The 21,430-nt window shown below is 49.6% G+C and overlaps 2 protein-coding genes across 2 annotated transcripts; both read left to right on the top strand.

The window, feature by feature from the left end:
• Positions 1–116: 116 nt before the first annotated feature.
• Positions 117–8,098, top strand: GID4 (GID complex subunit 4 homolog). The gene is made up of 6 exons (XM_088147923.1): positions 117–451; positions 2,898–2,957; positions 3,093–3,200; positions 3,520–3,621; positions 4,499–4,629; positions 4,951–8,098. Exons 1-6 carry the CDS (start codon positions 257–259, stop codon positions 5,012–5,014), a joined length of 660 nt encoding a protein of 219 aa, XP_088004049.1. The 5' UTR covers positions 117–256; the 3' UTR covers positions 5,015–8,098.
• Positions 8,099–9,504: 1,406 nt separating this feature from the next.
• Positions 9,505–18,017, top strand: DRG2 (developmentally regulated GTP binding protein 2). The gene is made up of 13 exons (XM_025164671.2): positions 9,505–9,644; positions 10,491–10,651; positions 11,682–11,771; positions 11,970–12,030; positions 13,065–13,155; positions 13,378–13,450; positions 13,885–13,975; positions 15,129–15,226; positions 15,595–15,671; positions 15,743–15,831; positions 15,996–16,054; positions 16,419–16,472; positions 17,288–18,017. Exons 1-13 carry the CDS (start codon positions 9,581–9,583, stop codon positions 17,372–17,374), a joined length of 1,095 nt encoding a protein of 364 aa, XP_025020439.2. The 5' UTR covers positions 9,505–9,580; the 3' UTR covers positions 17,375–18,017.
• The last annotated feature ends 3,413 nt before the right edge of the window (positions 18,018–21,430 follow it).

The following is a 21,430-nucleotide window of genomic DNA, read 5'->3' as shown; positions in this document are numbered from 1 at the left end:
GTTTGTCCCCGCCGCCGTACGGTCGCCCCAGCGGAAGCGGCGTCCCCTCCCGCCGAGCACGTGACCCGGGCCGGCCAATGAGGGTCCCGCGTCGCCCCGCGGGCAGCCAATCGGGGGCGGAGAGGGGGGCGGGCAGGGGCCGAGGCGGACCGAGCCGCGTCCGGGCAGGCGGGCAGGCGGGCAGGCCGGCCGGGTGACGGAGGACAAGCGAGGCCCGCCCGCCCGCGTCGCGCTGGCGCCGGGCGACCCGGCCGAGATGCCGGTGCGGAGCTCCTGCCGCTGCCCGCCGGAGCCGGCCCCGGGAGCCGCCGCCGCCGCCCGCCTGGAGCCGCCGCCGCCCATCAACACGGCGCAGCCCGGCGTCAGCACCAGCCGCCTCTACAGCGGCGCCAAGTTCCGCGGGCAGCAGCGCTCCAAGGGCAACGCCTACGAGGTGGAAGTGGTCGTGCAGGTGAGCGGCCCCGGCCGGCGGGAACGCGGATCCCGTCCTCCCCGGCGGCGCTTCCCTGGCCTGGGCCGAGGAGCATGTGCTCTGGAGTCCCGGGAGGAAAGGGAGAGCGACGGACGGGTCTGAAGGAGCGGGAAGGGAGCCCCGCAGCTCCCCCCGTGGTATTAAGCGAAGGCTGCGGGGGGTCCTTTTCCCTTTCGGGGAGAAGGAGGGGGTTCGGGGGGCCCCAGGGAGGGATGGGGTTCCCCCAAAGCCCCAGAGAGATGCTGCCCGGCCCGCTTCCCCCCCGCACCTTCGTCCTTTTGCCCCCCCCCGCCCCTTTTGCTGTGATGTCTCCTCGCAGGAACGCGGGCTGTAACCCGCTCCGGAGTTGGGGGCTGCAAAGCGTCGAGGCCGTCGGGAAGCCGCGGGCCCTGGGACGTGGCTCCCTGGGGAGCTGCTGTGGGAAGGCAGATGTACCCTGCAGGTCCTGCTGTCAGTTTGCAGGTGCAGAAGAGGGGAGATGGAGGAGGGTGGGAGCCTATCCTACGAGCTTCAATGGGGCAGGCCCCTCCGGGCCCCCTCCCTCCCTTACATCTTGCCACCTGATGGGGCCTCGGAGGCGCCTCTTCTCGGTGGCCCCCCAGTCCTTTAGAACAACCTCTCTCCTGGGATCCGAGGCATCCCACCCTTTTAGGCTTCCGGCGGGCCGTGAAGACCTGGCTCTTCCCCGAGCATTGGGCTGGCATGGGGGCTGAGCTGCCAGGATGATTGGTTTGGCGCAGGGTGGAGAGGAGGGTACTTTTATTTCTACCTTCATCTTTATGGATTGTCGTGAGCCACCTAGAATCGTTATATGAGCAAGGGGGCCATATAGGTCCTGTACGTGAAATAAAATAAATAAATAAACATTGCATGGCGTCCCACCGAGAGAAAAGGAACAGAGCTCTGGAAAGCTTAACTTTCGGTAGATGAGTGGTTCCGTTCTTACTTAACTCTGAAATGAGCGTTTTGGGCACGGCAGCTGAGCATACCCTTTGGGGAAGAAAGGCAGCGAGCTTCTGACTGCGTCCAGAGCTTTAGATCTTTCAAATTCCTTCCATTTGGTCCGTTGCTGGCTTTCGGGGGGTCATTATAGCCTTCAGAGTGCCTTTGTGTCAGCAGTCAAACAGTAATAATTTCAGAGGTCTTTTTGGATGTGATTCCTGCAGTTGAGATCTTGGGGAGGACGTGGCCTAAACCTATTTCCACAAGTTTTATGTAACCAGGGTCTTGGTTCCAGCTGTCAGACCTCAAAGGAGCAAACCATTGTCTCCTGGCTTGTCTGTCTTGGAAATAAAATGCTAGCCTGCAGAGAACTCTAGTTAGCCCAGCAGAGTCCCTTCTATTCTTAGATCATCCATGGGCTGTATTTCCAAACAGCACAAAGGACTCACATGTTCTTGGACAGCCTTCTGTCCAACATCCAGGCAGTTTTTAGATCCAGACCTGCATTGTTTCCACCCTAGAACTGCTGTAACCTGACTTGCCCTATCAAAGCACAGACAAAGCCATGCCAGAGTCATAAAGGTCAGGAGCCACGAATAGCGTCCGCTGGTCGTTATTCTGCCTTTGCTTCCTGGGCTCTCTTTGACAACCTGGCAAGTGTGCTGGTGAGGATGTGTTTCCAGGCGGCTGGAGAAGTGTTGAAAAAGGAGATTCCCTCACCTGCAGTACTACACTGGAGCCCTTTGTTGAATTTCAGAGAAATGGCCTGAAGCTGTCTCCTCATCTCTAGCTACTTATATTGTCTCCTGAAATTCCTTCCAGGTGATCGGATGAAGAGACCTTTGAAATGAAAGAGAGAGGGTTGAGGTGCTTTTTCATTTCCAAGCTTTCTCAATGAGTTGTTTCTAAGCAGAGAAGCAGGCTAGTAAATCTGGAGGCTTTGTTTTCAAGACTACTTTGATAGATGGAAATGTTGAGGACTGGGGTTGTGTAATTGCTGGGCTAAGGAGGCTAGGAAAGGCAAAGAGGAAGCTGATGGTGCTTTGTGACTTGGACACAAGTTGCTGGGACCTGGGAGGATGAGGAGGCCCAAGGCAAGGAGAGTTGCAGGCTGGGTGGGAGAGGGCAGAATGCATAAATGGGTGCTGGCTCTTTTGTCCCCCTGTACTGTCTTAATGAGTGGTACTTGGTGGTCAGAATGTGGCTCAGGAGTTGGGAGAACAAGGCAGTTTTCAATGCTGCTATAGCTCCTTTGAAAGTTTGACTTTTCCTTTCATAAGAATGAAAGATCTAAGGACCTTCACAGAATGTAGCAAAGGAGGGGAGGGCGTGTTAACATTGTCTTAGGCGCCTTCTTATTTTAATTGAAGCTCAGAGCACCTTATTTGTTTCATAGCAGGAGGTGAGGATTCTCTTGGTTGTTTGATCTGTTTGTTCTAGCCTTAGGCCCTCAACTTTGGATGGTTTTCATTTTGTCTTCCAGCATGTTGACATGGATAACTCCTATCTCTGTGGATACTTGAAGATTAAAGGCCTTACTGAGGTAGGTGTCTGGAACAGGTTGTTGCTTTCTGGAGGGATTCTTAAATGTCCACTCGCAACTGCTTTATGAAAATAGGAGGAATAACCCTGGATTTCTTCTGTATGTTCATTGTGTTCCCACTTGATTCACTCGCAGGAGTATCCAACGCTTACTACTTTCTTTGAAGGAGAAATAATCAGTAAAAAGCATCCATTTTTAACCCGGAAGTGGGACGCAGATGAAGATGTGGATCGTAAACATTGGGTGAGTACCTTGCCCTTGGTTGCACCAAGATGGCAAGCCTGTCTGGGTTGTCCTCCCCGTGGGTATGGACCGAGAGGTCAAAGAGCCTTTTTACGTGGGAGGTGTTATGGGAGAATGATTCTAGTTGAGCCTTGCTAGCTTTCCATTGCAAGATCACATTTGGGGGATGAAGGAACATTTCTTGGGCATTTGTGGCATGGTGTCCCAACTCAGTGAGAACCTGTGAGCCTGGGATGATGTTTGTTCCGGGGGGGGGGTGCTCTTAAAATGGGCTGGGAATTGCAAGGGCACCAGTGATAAATCTCCCCTTTCCTTCTAGGGGAAGTTCCCGGCATTTTACCAGTTTGCAAAGACATTTAACTCTGATGATTTTGATTATGAGGATCTGAAGAATGATGACTTTGTCTTCATGAGGTGGAAGGTAAGACGTCTGGACACCTTTCTACAGGGTGCCTTGTGAAGGGCTTGGGTGGCAAGGGGTTAAACTGGGACTTAGGTATCAACAAAGATCCTGCACTCTCCCCTCCTCTTTATCTAGGAAAAGTAAAATTACTTCTATTTGCTCCTCCCAGCAACCTGTAGAGGATCGCTTTCCTACTAGACTGGAGCTGCTAGAGCAGCGTTTCTCAGCCTTGGCAACTTGAAGATGTGTGGACTTCAATTCCCAGAATTCCCCATGCTGGCTGGGGAGTTCTGGGAGTTGAAGTCCACGCATCTTAAAATTGCCAAGGTTGAGAAGCACTGCTCTAAACTGAGATTTGGTTCAGCATGTTTGTTTTATTTGTGTTTAATAAATAATATATCAAAGAATTTTAATTCCCCTAAAAGATTATCTTGTAAGTAAAAAAGATCACACTGAAATACTTGATTAGAAATTGAAGCACCTTTAGTGTGTCATAATCAAAGCTTTACTTAAAAGTTTTTAAAATTGGAACAGTTAACAATATTTTAGGGATTGTTCAGTACCATTATGTCTTTTATGTTCTTTAAAAAATAGAATACTGGAGATTCTTTAGCATACCTACTTCACAAAAGCTGTATTTTGTGTGTCTCTGTACACACTTTCTTCCTCTACCTTGCAGCCTGAAAGAAAACTCAGCCATGACTCTGCAACTAATGAAATGGTTGTTTTACCCATGCTGACATCTTGTGGAATAACACAATCTTACAGTGATAAAGTTTGCAAAGGAAAAGGTTGCTGCACAAAAGCCTCAGCAGGATGGCTGCTGTTAAAAGGAGACTCTGAATCAAAGTTCTCTACTAGCTTTCTCTGTCTCTGTGTGTTCATTTTTGTGCAGGAGCAGTTCCTAGTCCCAGATCACACCATTAAAGACATCAGTGGGGCATCCTTTGCTGGGTTTTATTACATATGCTTCCAGAAATCTGCAGCATCTATAGAGGGCTATTACTATCACAGGAGTTCAGAATGGTAAGACAAGGGCTGGCAGGAAATTGGCCCCTTCCTCACTGACTAGCCGAGCCAAGGTTGTAGAGACAGCATCCTGAATGTTTGGCTGTGCTTGGGTGACTGACGAGTTGAGATACGAATTACGTTATTTTGTCCCCCTACCCTTGCTGGTCCAGATCACTTCTGGGCTGAGTCCAACAGTCCACTGCCAAGAGCCAGCCGGGCCCTAACCTGGCCGCTCTGAGGCTACAGTTCCCAGATGTGGCAGCCTTTAAAAACTGCTGCTGTGCTGCGGAATCAGGGACGGTCATTCTGTTCAACCTGTTTTCCTTGCTCCCCCAGGTATCAATCTCTGAATTTGACTCACGTCCCTGAGTACAGCGCACCCATTTATGAATTCCGGTGACAGGGATGCCAAGAGCTTCACCAAGAGATGGCCAGTGAGGCCGGGGGGTGGGGAGAGAGAAAGCGAGTGCAAGGGCGCGTGTTCTATTCAGACAACGGGGATGTCTCAGGACAGAAGACACCAGGTTCCCCTCTTGTTGGGCAACTGGACTGGTCTGAAAGCATGAGCGGGAATCCACGGGACTGCCGGAACCTGATTCTTCTTCCAGCTGTGTGGCCAACTTGACCCTGTAGCCTGGTTTCAAAGCTGCCGTTCAGTGCCCTTTTCTTGCAGAGCTTGTCTCTCGTGATCACTGACAATCCTCTCCCTCCGCTCCTTTTGGGTGGAGGAAATGCTTGCGTCTCCCCGGATCTCCTTGGTATAGAAGAAAACATAAGCTGCTCCCTGCTTAGGTTGCTTCCTACTTGGCTCCGCGTAGGGGTTCATCCAGAGGGGGTCCTGTCTGGTCTGAGCACTACTTGAGGCTTGTGTCTGGCCCACAACTGCAGCGTTTGCTAAGGAAGCAGTTGACCGAAGGAAGGAGGGCTGGGGAAAAACTAAATCTGCTCCTGTGGGCTTGCAAGGCTGCCTTTCTCAGGAATGTTGGTCAGTCCCAGCAGCATGAGTTTAAAGCAACCTGCAGTGGTGGGAAATCTAATTATGCTGATGCAGAATTCACAACATGAAATGGAAAATGTTTAAGGACTTCTTTAAAGAGAGCTATTTTTATGGCCCACTTCCTCACCGCTGTCTCAAAGACTGTGTGGTATGTGCACAAATTATTCTTCATTATGTTTTACAATGGCTGCTTATTTTCTTTTTCTCCTCCTGGTGAAAATACGTGCAAGCTCACATTGGTTGATGATGGTGAGCTCTCTCTGTAATTACCTAGCAGTGTTGCCGCCCACTCATCACGGAGGAGGCGCTTAGCGGTGGTGTGAAAATTGAGCTTCTGACGTGCGCTCCGGGTTTACGCTGCAGAAAACAATTGATGTTTGCTAGGACTTTGTCAGACCAAAAAAACTCCCCCCAAATAAACTGGTCTCCCAAGACTTTAAAATGTTCAGTGACTTAAGGCTTCTGTGCCAAACTTTGTGCATGTGTGGTAATATAAAAGTTGCTGTCCTGTTTAACGTGGCCTTGAGAGGCTTCTGCAACCTGCTTGTCTGCATCATTGATGGAGGGGGGGGACCGTTCTGCCACTTGGGTTTGCAGGGCAAGAACATGATGCTCCCCTGCTTTCTTGCAGCAAAATGCCTAGCGCCCCCCCCCCCAAGATCTTTCTGTCTGCTTCCGCAGGTGCCTTGGACTTTGCAGTGTTTGGCAATGGAGGGGGGCAGAATGTCCCCAGTGGCCAAAGATTAGGTGGTGGGCGGGTTCTGTTTGGAGCTCAGCCTTCTGAGTGGCAGGATCAGAAGCATTTATAGTGGCTTGATTTTTGAAAACTGGCAGGTAATTGGGGCTGAGGAAGCATTTTTCTCTGTCTACAGCCCTGTGCGTGCCACAGTCTTGGGGGGGGGGAATAAAAAGTACAGGTTGTGCTATTGAGGTATGGAATTTGGTTCCCACTTTTAGCTTCCTTTGATGGTGGGGTTGAAAAGTGTTGTCACTTAAAAAGAAGAGAGGTCACTGAAAAAAGGACTGAAGTGGTTGAAAATCGTAGGTTGGGGCAGTGTTCTTCTCTGCAGCTCTTTGTTCTTCCTGATAGTGAGCAAAGCTGGAATAAATTATGCAAAAGATGATAAAATTGTGTACAGGCTGGCTCATTTGACATGTGGATTGCAGAATCCTGCCTTTCTTGATTCAGAATTTGGTCTGTTAAGACAGGGAATATTTAAAAGAATACCCACAGACCTACCCTAGATCCTTTAGCCCAAGGTAGCTGAGCATTTTAACGAGGGCCCTTGCCTTCCCTTTTCCACAGTGTAAACCAAGTTGCTAATTAACGAGTGCTGGGGTTTGGAGTTTGAGCTCCAACTTGTCCATTGCGGAGGACTAATGGTTTACTCGACAGGTGTGTGTGAATCTCAGCAAGAGCGTGCGTACTTCAGGCTGAGCGTTCCCATTAGTCATCTGAGAAACCCATTTAGCCTGCATGCAATATATTCACACCCAGTTAAAAAAGGTCAAGAGCACCCCGAGGAATCCCCAAAGTCCTTTCCTCTGTTGAATCACGGCTCCCTCCCTCACTCTATTTCTGGGCAAATAGGTGTCTTGCAGAGAAGTAGCTGTGCCTGTAATTGGATTGGCATTATACCTACCTTTCTCAGGTGTGTGAGTTACAACTTGCCTATAACCCAGTATTTCTCAACCGTAGCCACTTGAAGATGTGTGGACTTCAACTCCCAGAATTCCTTGCTGGCTGGGGAATTATGGGAGTTGAAGTCCACACATGTTCAAGTGGCCAAGGTTGAGAAACACTGCTATAACCTTTTGAGCACGGGAAAAAAAATGGTTGAAGGGTCACAGCTTGCCAGGGAAAGATGGCGCTTTCTTCAGCTTGAGTTAAAGGATTTTCTGGAGCCACTTCAGCCAGCGATGCTTAACAGCAAAGCTTAAAGAATTAAACTTATATGGCAGAGGCGGCTTCTGAAAGCGCTAACCAGGGAGAATTAATTTACAGGGAGGGCAGTAAGTTGCCTCTGTGCTTCAGCACTTCCCCTGTAATGTGCAGGAAGAAGCTGAACGTGAAAGTGAAGCTACTCCTGCCCATGCTGCACCAAACTGAGAAGCATTAGAGGGCAAACTTGGTCACGCTGCCTGCTTGGGCATCCTTTTTTTCCCAGTTCACTTTATTGCAATCTCAAAAGCCACCAGAAGTCATCAGGGTGATTCTGCCAGAAGTGGAATGTCTAGTTTCACATAACCTGGAGAGCTTTGGGGTGGTGTCAGGCACAGTTTTTTATGGTTTACAGTATGTGAAAACGGTTTTTCAGCTAAGAGGGAGTAAAATCCAACTTTGTACTAATGGAATTGGTAGAGGGGAATGAGTTCTCAGAGTCCCACCGGAGGGAAACATACAGGTCTTCAGCTGGACTTGAAGTTAGTTTGAGTCAAGGATTGTATAACATTCTCTCTAACTTCAGGTTGGGGTATATTTTGAAATCTAATCTCTCTCAAATCTTAGAAATATGTATTTCTAGGTTTACCCACTGAAAAAACAAGGGCCTTTGCACTAATGCCCAAGCTGCTTCATGAGGTTCTTTATTTTGCAAATGGGACATTTCGTAGCAGGAATTTATCAGATTTCTATCCTCCACTTGGGGGATTTGAAATACTTGGAGCAAACAAGCCAGAATCAGATTGGAGGCAACAGAATTTCCAGTCTTACTGCCATTGATGTGACATTCAGAAAGGACTCTGATCATTTTTGGCATATTGCCCTGATTTGGTGCATGCCTCTATATACTTGCTAACAGATGCTTGCACTTGAGATAAAATAGGTGGGAATTAAGTGGGTGTGTGGGGAGCAACTTTTCTTTAGAATATAGCGTCTCCCCTTCAAGGCTTGTCTTTAATTCTCTCCCTCTCCATTAAACTGAAGGGCTGTTGCCTCTGGGGTTGTTGAGAAAACCGGGCGAAGCTTGTCAAAGAGTGGCGTCAAAGGTGGGATCTTCCAAAATGTATGGAAAGGATTTTATAAAGCTAATCAGAGTATTAAAGAGTATTTATAGATGAATTGCAGAAAAGAGACTGTGGTTTTTTTTCCAGAGTTATCAGTGTCCCAAATAAAAGAAATGTGTATTTAAAGAGTCTGTGTGCGCTCTTTTCCTTCCTTTATCCCTGCACCACAGGTTGCCGAAATGCACGAAGCTCAAAACTCATCAGCAGGCTGGTGGTTTCAAAAAGGCTCGGAACCTGCACCTGTTTTGCCAGTCATTCTTGCCTAACTTGTTACTGAACAGGACTGCAAGACCTCGCAGGTGACTGTGACGCGCATGGTGCATCATGGAGTCCATCTCACCAGCTATTAGCACAGGGGCCTACAGGAGGAGAAAGCGCAGAGGAAACCCCTCTCCCCTTAGAGGTGGTTGGGGAAAAGCAAGTCCTTTCGGCACGGGCCTACGAATGCCCGGAGTTGGGCCTGGACTTTAGATGTGCGTGTCTTGGAAGATGGTATCGTGGGGTGATGGCTGCTCTGGATATTGGATATTTATCTGTTTATTAAATTTATGTGCCACCCCTCTCCCCCAGAGGGTGACTCTGGGCGGCTCACAGTTAAAATCAAACATCAAAAACAGTAAAATATATAAATATCCACATTAAGTTAACTAAAAAAACATACTGTATAAACATAAAACTATACTGGGCCTTTATTTTTAATGACAATTGTCTTTAAGGCCTTGTGAGCCGCCCAGGGCCGCCCTGGTGAGCAGGCGCCACGTCAATTGATTCAATGAGCGAAGGGGGCCGCGGGGGGGCTCCCTTTTTTGCGCGGCCCCCCGCCTTTCCCGGCCCTCCCCAGCAGGGGCAGAAAGAAACATCGCCGGTCCCGGTTGCTGGGCGGAAGTCTCGGCGCGACGGACCTGCTCGGAAAGTACTTCCGGGGCAGCTCGCCCCGCATCCTGGCTCGCCCGGTCCGCCACGATGGGGATCCTGGAGAAGATCGCGGAGATCGAGAAGGAGATCGCCCGGACCCAGAAGAACAAAGGTGAGGCGGGTGGCCCGGCAGGCGGGAGTTCCGCAGGGGAAGCGCCGGAGGGGAGGCTCCCCCTGTTGGGGGGCTGCGGGCGGCGCAGGAGATGCCTCGCTCCGCGTCTTTAGGCGCAGTTCGGGAAAACGCAGCCGGCTGCTTATTGGCCTGTCCTTGCGCCGGGGGGGCACCTCGTACAAAGCAGGACTGAATAATTTTCTAAAACCCTGACCCTGACCCAGAGGCGTGGCTCGCTGCCCAGAGTTAGGCCCTCCTGTGCATTTTCTAAATAAAGGGCTGCCCGAGCGAACGGGCGAGGGGGAGATGCGGCCCCCAACGCTTCGCCCGAGAAGCTCGCGGCACGCGAGGCGGGGCGGGGCGGTCCCGAAGCTTCCCCTGCCCCCCCGCCCCATCCTCCTCCTCCTCCTCCTCCTGCCGGCCTCCGGAAGCGGCGGACTGTCACTCCCGTCGCCCGCTCCCATCGTCCCCGCCCCGCCCGGCCACAGGGGTGCCAAGGGTGGGAGCAGGGGGCCGCACAGCGTGCGCGTGGCGCCTGTCAAATACGACCACACCTGAACCCCAGGCCTGGGAGCAAAGCCAGGTTTTAAGGGCTGTGGGGAGCCCCAGGAGAGAGGGGGCCACCCGTAACTCTGGGGGTGCTGGTCGAGAGGGTGGGGGCCACGACAGAGAAGACACGCTTCCCTGGTCCCACAAGATGGCAGCGCGGAATGGAGGGGACCTGGAGCACCCCGTTCTGCCAGAATGTACCGGCACGTCATGCGTCGCCCTGTGCAAATCAAGCGAAACAGATAATCAGTCTGGCGCCTTCGTCATCTGCGTGTTCTGCCTCCATTTGTACCCCAGCTACGGAGTACCACCTGGGCCTGCTGAAGGCCAAGCTTGCCAAGTACAGAGCTCAGCTTCTGGAGCCTTCCAAATCAGCTGCGGCCAAAGGGGAAGGCTTCGATGTGATGAAGTCGGGGGATGCCCGGGTGGCGCTGATCGGTTTTCCTTCTGTGGGTAAGGTCAGTGCTGAGCGGAGACAAGGACGCTTTGGGGGATCGCTTTGGTCCTCCTCAAGGAGAGCCTTCGACGAGCTTTATCCCGAGGTCTTAACTGGGCGGGGAGGAGGGATAAGATGGAGGGGAAGGGTCCGTGAGAGCCAAAATGAGGGCCAAAGTAGCCTTTTAAACCCAACATTGGAAAGGCCTGGATGAGGGGGCGGAAACAGAATTAACTGTGTTTGTAACTGCTGCAAAGAAGATCAGAAGTCACTTCTCTAAATTTTTTTCTTTTTTTCTTTCTCTTTTCTCAATCTATAGCTTTTAACTTTGTAAAAAAAAATTTCTTCAATGTATGTATGTGTAAATACATAGATAGATAAATAGATAGCCTAGTTGAAGGCTAGGAAATACACAATTCTATTTTTAAAAATTTATTTGGTATTTCAGTTTTGAGGCCGCACACTCCTTGGCGACTCTGGACAACTTACAGATAAAAATTAGAAGAAAACAAAATGCACTGAAAGGAAAAGAGAAGACAGCTCACTGGAACCAAAAGTCAACAAACCAAACAGCCAGTAATTAACTAAAGAGGCTGTTGTCCATTTTAGCCCAGGGCCTGGGAGTTTTTGGTTTTCTATGAGATGGTTTATCCATTTATCTAAGGATAGGTTAATTGCTCTGTCTGTCAGAATGGTATACACAATCCACCTTCCCTTAAGCTCTCAGAGCAAGAGGTATGGACGTTATGCTACTTCATGACCCCATGTATAAAGTTTTACAGGACTTCCTCTTGTCATCTTAGAGGTGGGAGAGAAATGTATCTGTTTTTACCCAGTGTATGTCCTGTGTGGTGCTTTTAACTGTTTTAATGTTAAGTGTTTTTAACTATTCTATGTATTTTTACGCAGTTTATAGGCAAATTTTTTTCTTCAGTAAAGTTTTTTTTTACATTTTTTTAAAGTCCCTAGTTCACCCTCTTTGCATATGTGTAGCATTTCCCTCCCTTGAAAATAAGTCCTGCTGCTTGCTAAATCTTTGTCTTCTCTTTCAGTCCACATTTCTAAGTTTAATGACTTCCACGGCTAGTGAAGCAGCTTCTTATGAATTCACCACATTGACCTGCATTCCTGGAGTCATAGAGGTAAATGCAATTCCAATGGGTCGCCCTTTGCTGGATAGCAATTAACCCAAAGTAGATACTGTTGTTTCTATGAACCTAAGGCTCACAGACTGCTGTGCTGTTAATTAGGATTGGCACTCAAATTCATGTGAGATGGTTTAGTAGTGGATTGCTCTGACCCCTTCCTGCCTCTTCTGATTTTTCTTAATTTCTATGCAGTACAAAGGAGCCAATATCCAGCTTCTAGATCTTCCAGGGATCATTGAAGGAGCTGCTCAAGGTTGGGATTTCCTTCTGCTTTTTAACAGTTAATACAGGTAGTCCTTGCTTAACAACGCTAACTGGGACTGGAAATTCCATTATTAAGTGGCACAGTCGAAAAACCACATGGCCACACCACTTAGTGATGGCAGTTCTGGTTGCTGTTGTTAAGTGAGGACTGCGCAGGTCTTTAAGCAAGGACTTCACGTGACCATGACTTACAACTTCCTGCTGGCTTCCCCATGGACTTTGCTTGTCGGAAGCCAGCAGGGAAGGTCACAAATCATGATCATGTGACCTTAGAGAGACTGCAGTGGCTGTAAGCACAAGAACCAGTTGTAACTACCACTCATTCAGCACTGTCGCAAGTTTGAATGGTTGCTGAACAAGTGGTCATTAAGTGAGGACCACCTGTTTTTATGTTGGTAGTTTTAGAATGCAGTGAGTTCCAGATTCAATAAATGTGTGCTTCATAGTGGTCTTTCACCCCAGGTCTGTTTTATTCTAAACATGCATTCAAGTAACACTGAGGGAGCACGAGAGGGAAGGACCTAGTATCTATTCATCCTGGAGAAAGTGAGGAAATGTCTGTATATTGAAGAAAGAAAGGCCTGTGGTACTCCAGGGACAGGAGAGGCCTAGAAGCACATAGACAACCTGTGAAACCCCTGTCTGAGTTTGTTCACAGCTTGTTTGAGAGACACATGCTCTCCCTCTCCACCTTAGATGGTGAAACAACTTCTAACCCTGGAGAGTTGCTCCAGGGATGAGGCAAAAGCAGCCGGGGAAGGTGCTCCAGGACAGTCAGTGGACTGGTGTGTGTGTGTGTTGAAAGTAACCACAAGCTGCAAAGAAGCTGTTGAGGGTGGGGGTGGGGGGAAGAAAGGTATCCTTGAACTATGTTAGGAGAAAGCAGTGTTTATGTCAACTTTCAGAGAGGAGGTTATGTTTAGATCAAGGGACAGGAAAAAATGAACAAGATCCCACCCTCTTGTAAATGTGCTGTGGTTCTTTGTAGCTTCTCTGTGAGAGTAATTTCTTCTGGGTTTTTAGGGAAGGGCCGAGGACGCCAAGTGATTGCTGTGGCCCGGACCGCAGATGTTGTCATCATGATGCTGGACGCCACCAAGGGCGAAGTGCAGAGGTCAGCAGACAGAAAGATGGGGCCTCTGAGGGGCAGAATAGTGTGGGAAGAGCTCTGTCACTTGGGGGTTCTCCTTTGTCAGCCACCTTAGAAGGTGGCATCAATATGTTTTCAATGCATGTGCAAAATGTAAGCATTGCTGTTTATAGCCAGGCTGCGGGGCATGCTCCTGATTTGGGCAAAAGCTTGACCGCGCGTTGTGATTCCTGTCGCCTCCTGCAGAGCTCTCTTGGAAAGGGAACTAGAAACGGTGGGCATTAGGCTGAATAAAAAGAAACCCAACATCTACTTCAAGGTGAGAAACAGGAAAATCCTGATGCTGACTTGCCCTATGGGAGGGAGCTAGGCTGGTCTCCTGGCACCTCCAGCTGAAGGAGGAATGGGGAGGCTTGGGCTCTCCAGATGGTTGGACTCCAATTCCCATCAGCCCAGCACTATGCATCATCAAAAATGGTCCATGTTGTCATCCCAGACAATTGCAGAGGGTCAGTTTGGGGAAAAGTGGGATCAGGCGTCGCTCCAGGCTTTTATTTGCATTCCCACAAGCTTAGACCCATCTGTTTTTAAAAAGCAAGCTGGATTAGGCCCTTCTTTCGTCTTGAATTGATTCAGGCCAGGGAAATATCAGACCAGTCTGATGACGGACCCAAGAGTTGTTTGCCTGTGGTGGGTCCTACAGTGAGGGATGCTCCAGCACCCTCCTAACAGCCCCTCTGTCCTCCCCTCCAGCCCAAGAAGGGAGGTGGTATCTCTTTCAACTCCACCGTGACGTTGACCCAGTGCTCGGAGAAGCTGGTGCAACTCATCCTCCATGAATACAGTATCCTTTCTCAGGGTCCTCCTGGCGGCTGCACTGTTGGAGCCAGCTGCTCGGGGGGTGGCTGCAGCCATAGCTTTGTGACGCTCAGGATACAGGGCTGGGACTGTATGTACTTTTCAGGCAGAAGGTTTGGGGTTGGGCTTTCTTCAGTTGAGAGAATCTTGGGATTAAAGTGGAATCCCCATTTAATTGGCCAGCAGACAGAAACTTCTTTCAAAGCTGCAGGTAGTCCTCGCTATCTGACCACCATAAGGACAGGAATTTCAAACACTAAGCTATTTGGTTGGTTGGAGCTGATTTTATGACCTTTTTACAACAGTTGTTAAGCAAATCATGTCATTAAGCGAATCCAGCTTCCCAATGGACAGTTTTGCCAGAATTCGCTTAACGATCACGTGATTTGCTTAATGGGTGTAGTGATTCGCTTAACAATTGTTGTAAAAAAGATTGCAAATCACAATCACATGACAGCAGAGGTCGTAAAGCACTTTTCCCAAGGCCGTTGTAATTCTGGACCATCGTTAAATGAACAGTCGTTAAGCGAGGACTACCTGTATTTGGATGTAAACAACTGATGCTGGAAAAAAGAACATAGCTTTCTGGCATTGTTGTTTTTCTCTCCTTTTAGAAGTACTACTCTATGAACTAAATTTCCTCAAACGCATAAATCATTTCATGTAAGATTTTTTGTTTAATGGGACGTAGCCCTGTGAAGTCTGAGAGAATGGAACAGGACTGCAGAAGCTACCCTAACAAGGAATCAGTGAGATGACGGGGCCCAGCCACGCTTGAGGCTGTTGGCATCTATTTGGCCTTTCTCCAAAATGAAAGGATGATGGGAGTTAACATCCAGGTTTCAGGAAATCTGAGGCCACTTAAAAGATAAATGGTAGCCTGGGGCCGGAAAGGAAAAGGAACAAATTAAATTACGTGCTATTCACCTTTTCTTCAAGGCCTTTGGGCATCGCCTATTATTCTCCCCAAGGGCCCCACCCCAGTATTTTAAGGGAGGCTCAATAAAGAGGCTGACAAGCTCATACTCACCCAGCGAGTTGGGATTTGAATCTTGGCTGCGCTCTGCTAATGTGGCCGTAAGCGCCACGAGACACGAGTTCCTAAGAAAGGTGATGTGCCTTACCTCTGCCATCCTAAGAAATCTTCAATGCCGAGGTTCTGTTCAGGGAAGACTGTACTGCGGATGAATTCATCGACGTCATTGTTGGCAATCGAGTGTACATGCCCTGCCTTTACGTGAGTACCGCGTGAGAAGTTTTCTTCTGTAACAAAATGGGATGGAGTAATTGTTGCACGATTCTAATGAAGCAGAAACTTCCCTTTGGTCCTTCCACTTCCAGTTTGCCATGCATCCAGATGGCTACGTTTGGGGACGAGAATATCGTTTTGGTCTGAAGCAATAAAGTTCCCAGCACTTACATTGATGAAAAATGGTGCACCTGATTGTTTTTCTTCCAAAATAAAATGAGTTGTCCCGGGGCATTTCTCTGCCTAGAATGGGGGCTTATAATTCTATTTTAAAAAGTTGGTGTGAGGGACGTGAGTGGAATCGACACTGTCGTGCAATGTGAATCTTTCTCTCCCTTCTGTGCATCTTAATTTAGGTTTATAACAAAATTGATCAGATCTCCATGGAAGAGGTTGACCGCCTGGCTCGGAGGTCCCATAGCGTAGTGATTAGGTAAGGGAACCCCCACTTCCTGCACAAAACACCAGGTATCGCTGCGTTCGTTGACAGTTGTGTCTTCCTAGCTGTGGAATGAAGCTGAATTTGGACTACCTGCTGGAGATGCTGTGGGAATACCTGGCTCTCACCTGCATCTACACAAAGAAAAGAGGCCGTAAGTAACAAGCTGCAAATGGCCGAGAAAACTAGATCTTGAACGAGGATTGGGGGGAGGTAAGAAGGGTCAGTGTTGGTAGTGTGCTGGGAACCGAGTATTTCCTTCTTTCTCTCCTTCCTTCTCTCCAACTATCCTCACCCAAAAATCCTCGTTCCGTGCAGAGAGACCAGATTTTTCAGATGCCATCATTCTGCGAAAAGGGGCCTCAGTACAGCACGTGGTAAGCCCTTCAAGTTCATCTAATCCTCGGGCTGGAGCAGTCGCTGTTGGGAATCTCATTCAGTCTTAGGCTCACTTCCCACATTCGACTATGTCTCCCCAGATCCAGACCTCCTCCAGGGAGATGGATCTCAACTCCCAGCAACCTCAGCAAGGACCGCATTGGCTGGATATTCTGGGAGTTGAAATCCACCCATCTGAAGGGTGCCCCAAGTGGAGGCAGCTGGGCTAAGCCATTGGGTGGTGTGGGAACTCAGCTGTTGGGATGCATGAATCTCACGCTACGGCTTTGTTGCTGTGGGATGCTTTGAATCGAGAATTCACGAGGCCCCCATCTCGCCCACCTGGCCTTTTCCTCTTTGCAGTGCCATCGAATTCACCGGACATTAGCTGATCAATTCAAGTACGCCCTTGTGTGGGTAAGTGTGTGCTGAAGAAGTGGGGAGTCTTGCCTTTCCCTTGTGGCAGTCCCACTGCGAGGTCTTTGGATTCAAGCCTGGCCCTGGAGCAGAACCACCTGGGACACAGTGATGCTTCCGTGCTCCCTGCAGGTGGAAATCCAGCACAGCAAGGACAAGCTTTCCGTCCCGTCTCGCTCCTGAGGCTCCCCCGTTTTGATTGGCTGTGAACTGCTTGGCCCAGGAGGACATTCAGAAACGGTGTCCTCATCCCCTCTGTATTCTGCCTGGTGTTTCAGAGATAAAGTTCCAGAGAACGACTGGAGAAATGAGGCTGGGTTACAGCACGGCACGTGCTTTTCTGCCCATGTTCAGCTAGACCAGGCCGCCAGACCAGCTGTTGTCCTTTTGCTGATGGTCTGGGAGAGCCTTCTGCCTGACTGGCGAGCCTGGTTGGACCCTGGGATTGGGTCCAGCAGGGTTTTCCTCACAGGCACGTACAGATCAAATAAATAAAGGCAGCAAGAGCAGACCTTTAGCGACCCCTGGCAAAAGGGCCTTGAAATATGCAAACAGGGATCCACCACCAGGAGAGTAAGCCGAGGCTGTTACGACCTGGCCAAGCTTAATGTAGCTCATCGATGGCTGCTTCAGTCCCTGCAGCATCTCGTATAAGGACCCCAGCCTTCAAAATCTGCCACCACTACGTGCCCTTTGGCTGGGTCAGGACTGTAACCCCACCCATGCAGAGCTAGCCTTTATGGTCTGTTTGATAGAAATGTGTTTTCTGCATCCTTTGGCCTGGGTCTCCTAAAATTCTCTCTTTGCCTTTCCAGGGAACCAGCACCAAGTACAGCCCTCAGCGAGTGGGGCTCAGCCACTTGGTGGAGCACGAAGACGTCATCCAGGTGGTCAAGAAGTAATTGCCAGGACCTTGCTCCGCCCCGCAGAGTTTCCATGCAGCTTAACTGTAAAGTGTGTGAAAACTGAACTCCCTGCTGCCCCACCCTGGTCAAAGGAGACGGCGGGGGACATTTTTCTCCAGTTCCAGGAAGGAGAGAGGACACAGATGAATAATGAAAAAGCTTTCCCATTCAGGACACAGAAGGAGAAGGATTTTCTCCCAAGTGGGAGGCTCGTTTTGATGGCAGCCTTTATAAAACCTGTTGCTGAGTGCCTTTCGAGCATTTGACAGGAGTTGATTTGGGACCGAATGATTGCGACATCCTTGCTACCTGAACAGCCACCTCTGATTTGTGAACTGGCGGCCTCAAAGTGGGGTGTTGGATCCGGAACGAAGAACCTGCCATTCCCTATTCAAAACTCAGCCTGGCCACCTCTTCTCTGCAGACAGGAGGCTCCTGGGTGGACCCACAAAGGAGGGATCTGCCTGTGGGTGGGAGCCTGGGTTAGCAAGGCCTCTCCCCTCCTCCCTCCCCGTTTCAGAGGACAGCTGAGAAGCAGGACATCTCCTGGTTCCACAGCCCACCCCCGACTTCTCCTTCGTCTCCAGATGGTTCACCCCCTTCTCCCTTGACCTTCCGCTGAAATAAAGAATGGTCCTCACTTCTCTTTGGAACTTCTAAATGTCGACGTAGCACTTCAGTAGATTGCTCTAAACACCTCCTGTACCCTCGGGTGCCCTTCTGAAGTCTTGAGCCACGGGGCTCTTAGTCGTTGGCTGCTCTGGCTGGGGATGATGGGTATTCCAGTACACTAAAAGCATCAGGTTGGGGGTTCCCTGTGATTGTTTGGGTCTCTTGTTCCTTAAGCGGTCCTTCACTCTTATCATCGCACCAGAGCGAGTTTTGCTAAGCTCGGGAGCTTGTTTTGACTACTTTGGTTTCCTGTTTCTGCTTTCCTTAACTGAAATGTTGGTGCTACAACTTGGGTCAGGAATGGGAAGCTGCTGGCTCTCCAGATGTTGACAAACTGGCATGCCTGAATCGTAATTCAGCCCATTGGCGAGTTCCTCTGAGCAGTGTGTTGTTCCTTTCCCTGTTGGTCTCACGCCAGCTGGAACTCGGTTGCCGTTCACAATGGGAGAGCAAGAATTTGGTTTTGGAGCTGAGGGGGCGGAGAGAGGGGAGTGGGGTGCTTGTTCCCCCAACCAAAATTAGTCTCTGGATTCTCCTGTGGGTGAGAACATCCAAACGTCTCTGTCTTTTAGTAGGTGTGGAACGTGAACAGATGAAGCAAGCGATTCCCCTGCTTCATCTCTTCTCTCTCTGCCTGGAAAAACTTTATTTGCTGTCCAAGGAACAGGAACCGGGGCCGGTCGAAAGAGTTGAGGCTCTTCCACTCCTCTGAGGCGTCGCGTGGCAGGGTTAGTTGGGGCTTAGCACGTGAGGCAAACGCAGCCTGTTTGGGGGGCATCTGCTTTCCCCCAGCCTGTCTTGCCTTTCTCCAGGCAAGGGGGTTCTTATTGTAGCCCCCGGTGTGGCCTCAGGGCGAAGACCCCCAAATCGTTCTTTCACTTCCGCTTCCATTTTTCCAGCTGGGAGGAGCTGAACGCGTGAGCTCCAACCTTCCTCTGTTTCTCTGCTTGTCGTTTATCGGCTGCTTTGTGGGTGTTTAAAGTGACATCGATTAATTTCTCTCCCCTCTTTCAGCCCCCCCCAAAGGGCTTCCTGGTTAAGCTTGTGTAAATTAATGTTTTTAATGTTGTGTAAATTATGCGTTTTAATGGTGAAAAACACTGTTAAAACACATAAAAGGAAGTAAGTGGGCGGCAGTTACAACTCACCTTGACAGCAGCACCCTGCGTTTTCCTCTCACGATGGCCTTGTAAGGTCGGTCCAACCGAGACAGTGGCCAGCCCCAAACTCCCCCCAGAGTGTTGTGGTTTGCAGGTGCAGAAAGTGAAGTGGGCCCCCATTCCTGGGTATTGAGGTGCATCCATGCGTCCCCCCACCTTGTCCTGCCCCTTTGCAAATGCTTCCTCCCCAGAGGGAGGGACACCCCCCCAACTCTTTCTGTCCAGTGACTGCCGGGAAGAATAGCTGCCATCAAATATGCATGGAGCAGGCAGATGTCTGGCAGCCAGGCGCCGCACAGTGCAGGCGGTCGCTTGGGTGAAGACGCTGCCCGGCCCAGGCCCGGCCCCTTCGTCTGAAAGGCAAGGCAATGGAGTCACCTGCGCCCCCGAGGGCTTAGCCCACTGCCAGCCCAAAGGGGAGGAAGGGGGGAGCGGGCAGCCCCAGCCCAGGTAAGTGGGGCGCGTTCCTCGTTGCAACCTCCAATCTCTTAGGAGCATCCAAAGAAGTTTTGGTTCTCGCTGCCATTTAATCCAGAGTGCAAAATGGGCATCAGCTGCTTGATACATATTTATTAGGTTTTGAGTTAGCGGATAGAGCGAGGCTTTGCTCCTGTAAGAGTGAGGGGTGGGTTGAGTTTTATCCCCTCCTCTGAAATCCTCACCACAACCTTGGGAGGTAGGTTAGCTCGAAGGAGGTATCATCTGCTGGGGGAACGAAGGCTCGGTTTTCTTATCGGAGGCTTTGCAGAGCTGGGGTTGGACCGCAAGGATGGGCTGCAATGACATATTTTGCTTCTTCCTATGAGTAGTAGTCCCTGTATTCCAGCCTAGCCCACCTCATTAGGTTGTTGTGAATGTCATAAACATAGGTCCTAGCATCCCATTTGCAAGGGTAAAGCCGGGGAAGCCGAATTCTCTGATTCTCACTCTGAAGAAACCTGCTTTGAAATTGAAGACAGATTTCAGAAACCTTCAAAGCTCAAAAGATGGAAGAGTGAAGCATGGATTTAAACTTGAAGACTCACAGGATTTCAGGACACTGCTAAAACTGAGTTTCCTCATTCTCTGCAATAAATCTCATCTCTAGCCCTTTGTCTGCTTTAAAAGTAGAGTGGGGAAAGAATTTAATCTTGCACACCTTGTACAAAATTATAACACCACCGTAAGAACTTCTATCCATAAGTTTGTATGGTGGTAAGATTGCTTACAGTTGCAAACTCTCCTTAATTTAAAGGAGACAGTAAAGAATATTGTCGGATACAAAAATATCCTTTCCTTTAAATAATTACAGGCGTCCGGGAGTATGTCTGGGTGGGGTGGGGGTAACTTGTTTTGAGGGCTTTGTCCCCTGCTTTCTGATGCCACCTTTAACCTACCTAAAAAGTTACTTCTCCTCCATAAGATATGAATGTAAAATTACAGCAGTCTATCATGTCTCATTTTCAAGAGGCAGGCAGGTTTCTTGCAGGGGTTGGTACACATGAAGAAAGGCAGCTCCTTACAATTTGCTATAAGGAATTGCAGAAAGAGAGCCGTGTTAGTCCGTGGTAGCCAAAAACCAGGAGGAGTCTGGTAACTCAGACCAACGCATTGCATTAAAAGGCAGAAGTTTTCGTGAACTGCAGTTCCCTTCATCAGATTTCTAGGGTAGGAAGTATCACCGGTGTGTGAAATAGGAGGATGATAGAATTGGCATCTGCGCATTTGGGGGCACGCATTTATGCAAGATGCGAGTAACGAGGGGGTTGATATTTGTTGGGGGGCACAAGAAGGCAGTAGGGCGAGCAATGACAGAAATATGATCTGGTTCGTATTTTCTAAGTCTGTTTTAAGATTTACAGTCCCGTTTTTGTTTCCCATCTCCTGCGAGGGTTCAGTGGTGCCATCCAAATGGAACGGCGTGGCTGCCAAAAAGTGGGGGCAATGCCGGTTTGCCAATCCCATTTCCTTGCACTGAAGATGCACCGGTGGGCGCCCTGCCCCATAACCTAATTGGTAGCAGACTTTGGAGGGCGCTGAACCCCCACCTAGGGGCCCAACCAGCATCCCACTCTAAGCCAGTGGGATTTTTCTTTAAAAAGAGGCAAAACCCCCAAGTCCACACGCCTGTCTTCCTCCTGACTGCGGGCAGATTGAGAGGAGAAGGAACGTGAGCTTCTCCCCGCCGGCTGCCAAGCACGGGGGCCGGTGCCCTTCTGTTGTCACTCTGATTTACTGCTCT

This window comes from Python bivittatus, unplaced genomic scaffold (genome assembly GCF_059951505.1).
Source record: "Python bivittatus isolate LINGU-HERP-01145 unplaced genomic scaffold, Pbiv_v1 ctg000560_np1212, whole genome shotgun sequence".
Lineage (NCBI taxonomy): Eukaryota > Metazoa > Chordata > Lepidosauria > Squamata > Pythonidae > Python > Python bivittatus.
Note: the sequence above shows the minus strand (reverse complement) of the source record. Positions and strands in the feature narration are given on the sequence as shown.

What these genes read in the sequence shown, in the direction of transcription:
- GID4 (XM_088147923.1), top strand. Translation starts at nt 257, where the DNA reads ATGCCGGTGCGGAGCTCCTGCCGCTGCCCGCCGGAGCCGGCCCCGGGA. An exon ending in AGGTGGAAGTGGTCGTGCAG is followed by an intron (nt 452 to 2,897) that starts GTGAGCGGCCCC and finishes TTTGTCTTCCAG; the next exon opens with CATGTTGACATGGATAACTC. An exon ending in AGATTAAAGGCCTTACTGAG is followed by an intron (nt 2,958 to 3,092) that starts GTAGGTGTCTGG and finishes ATTCACTCGCAG; the next exon opens with GAGTATCCAACGCTTACTAC.
- DRG2 (XM_025164671.2), top strand. Translation starts at nt 9,581, where the DNA reads ATGGGGATCCTGGAGAAGATCGCGGAGATCGAGAAGGAGATCGCCCGG. An exon ending in AACCCAACATCTACTTCAAG is followed by an intron (nt 13,451 to 13,884) that starts GTGAGAAACAGG and finishes CCTCCCCTCCAG; the next exon opens with CCCAAGAAGGGAGGTGGTAT. An exon ending in TCCCATAGCGTAGTGATTAG is followed by an intron (nt 15,672 to 15,742) that starts GTAAGGGAACCC and finishes GTGTCTTCCTAG; the next exon opens with CTGTGGAATGAAGCTGAATT.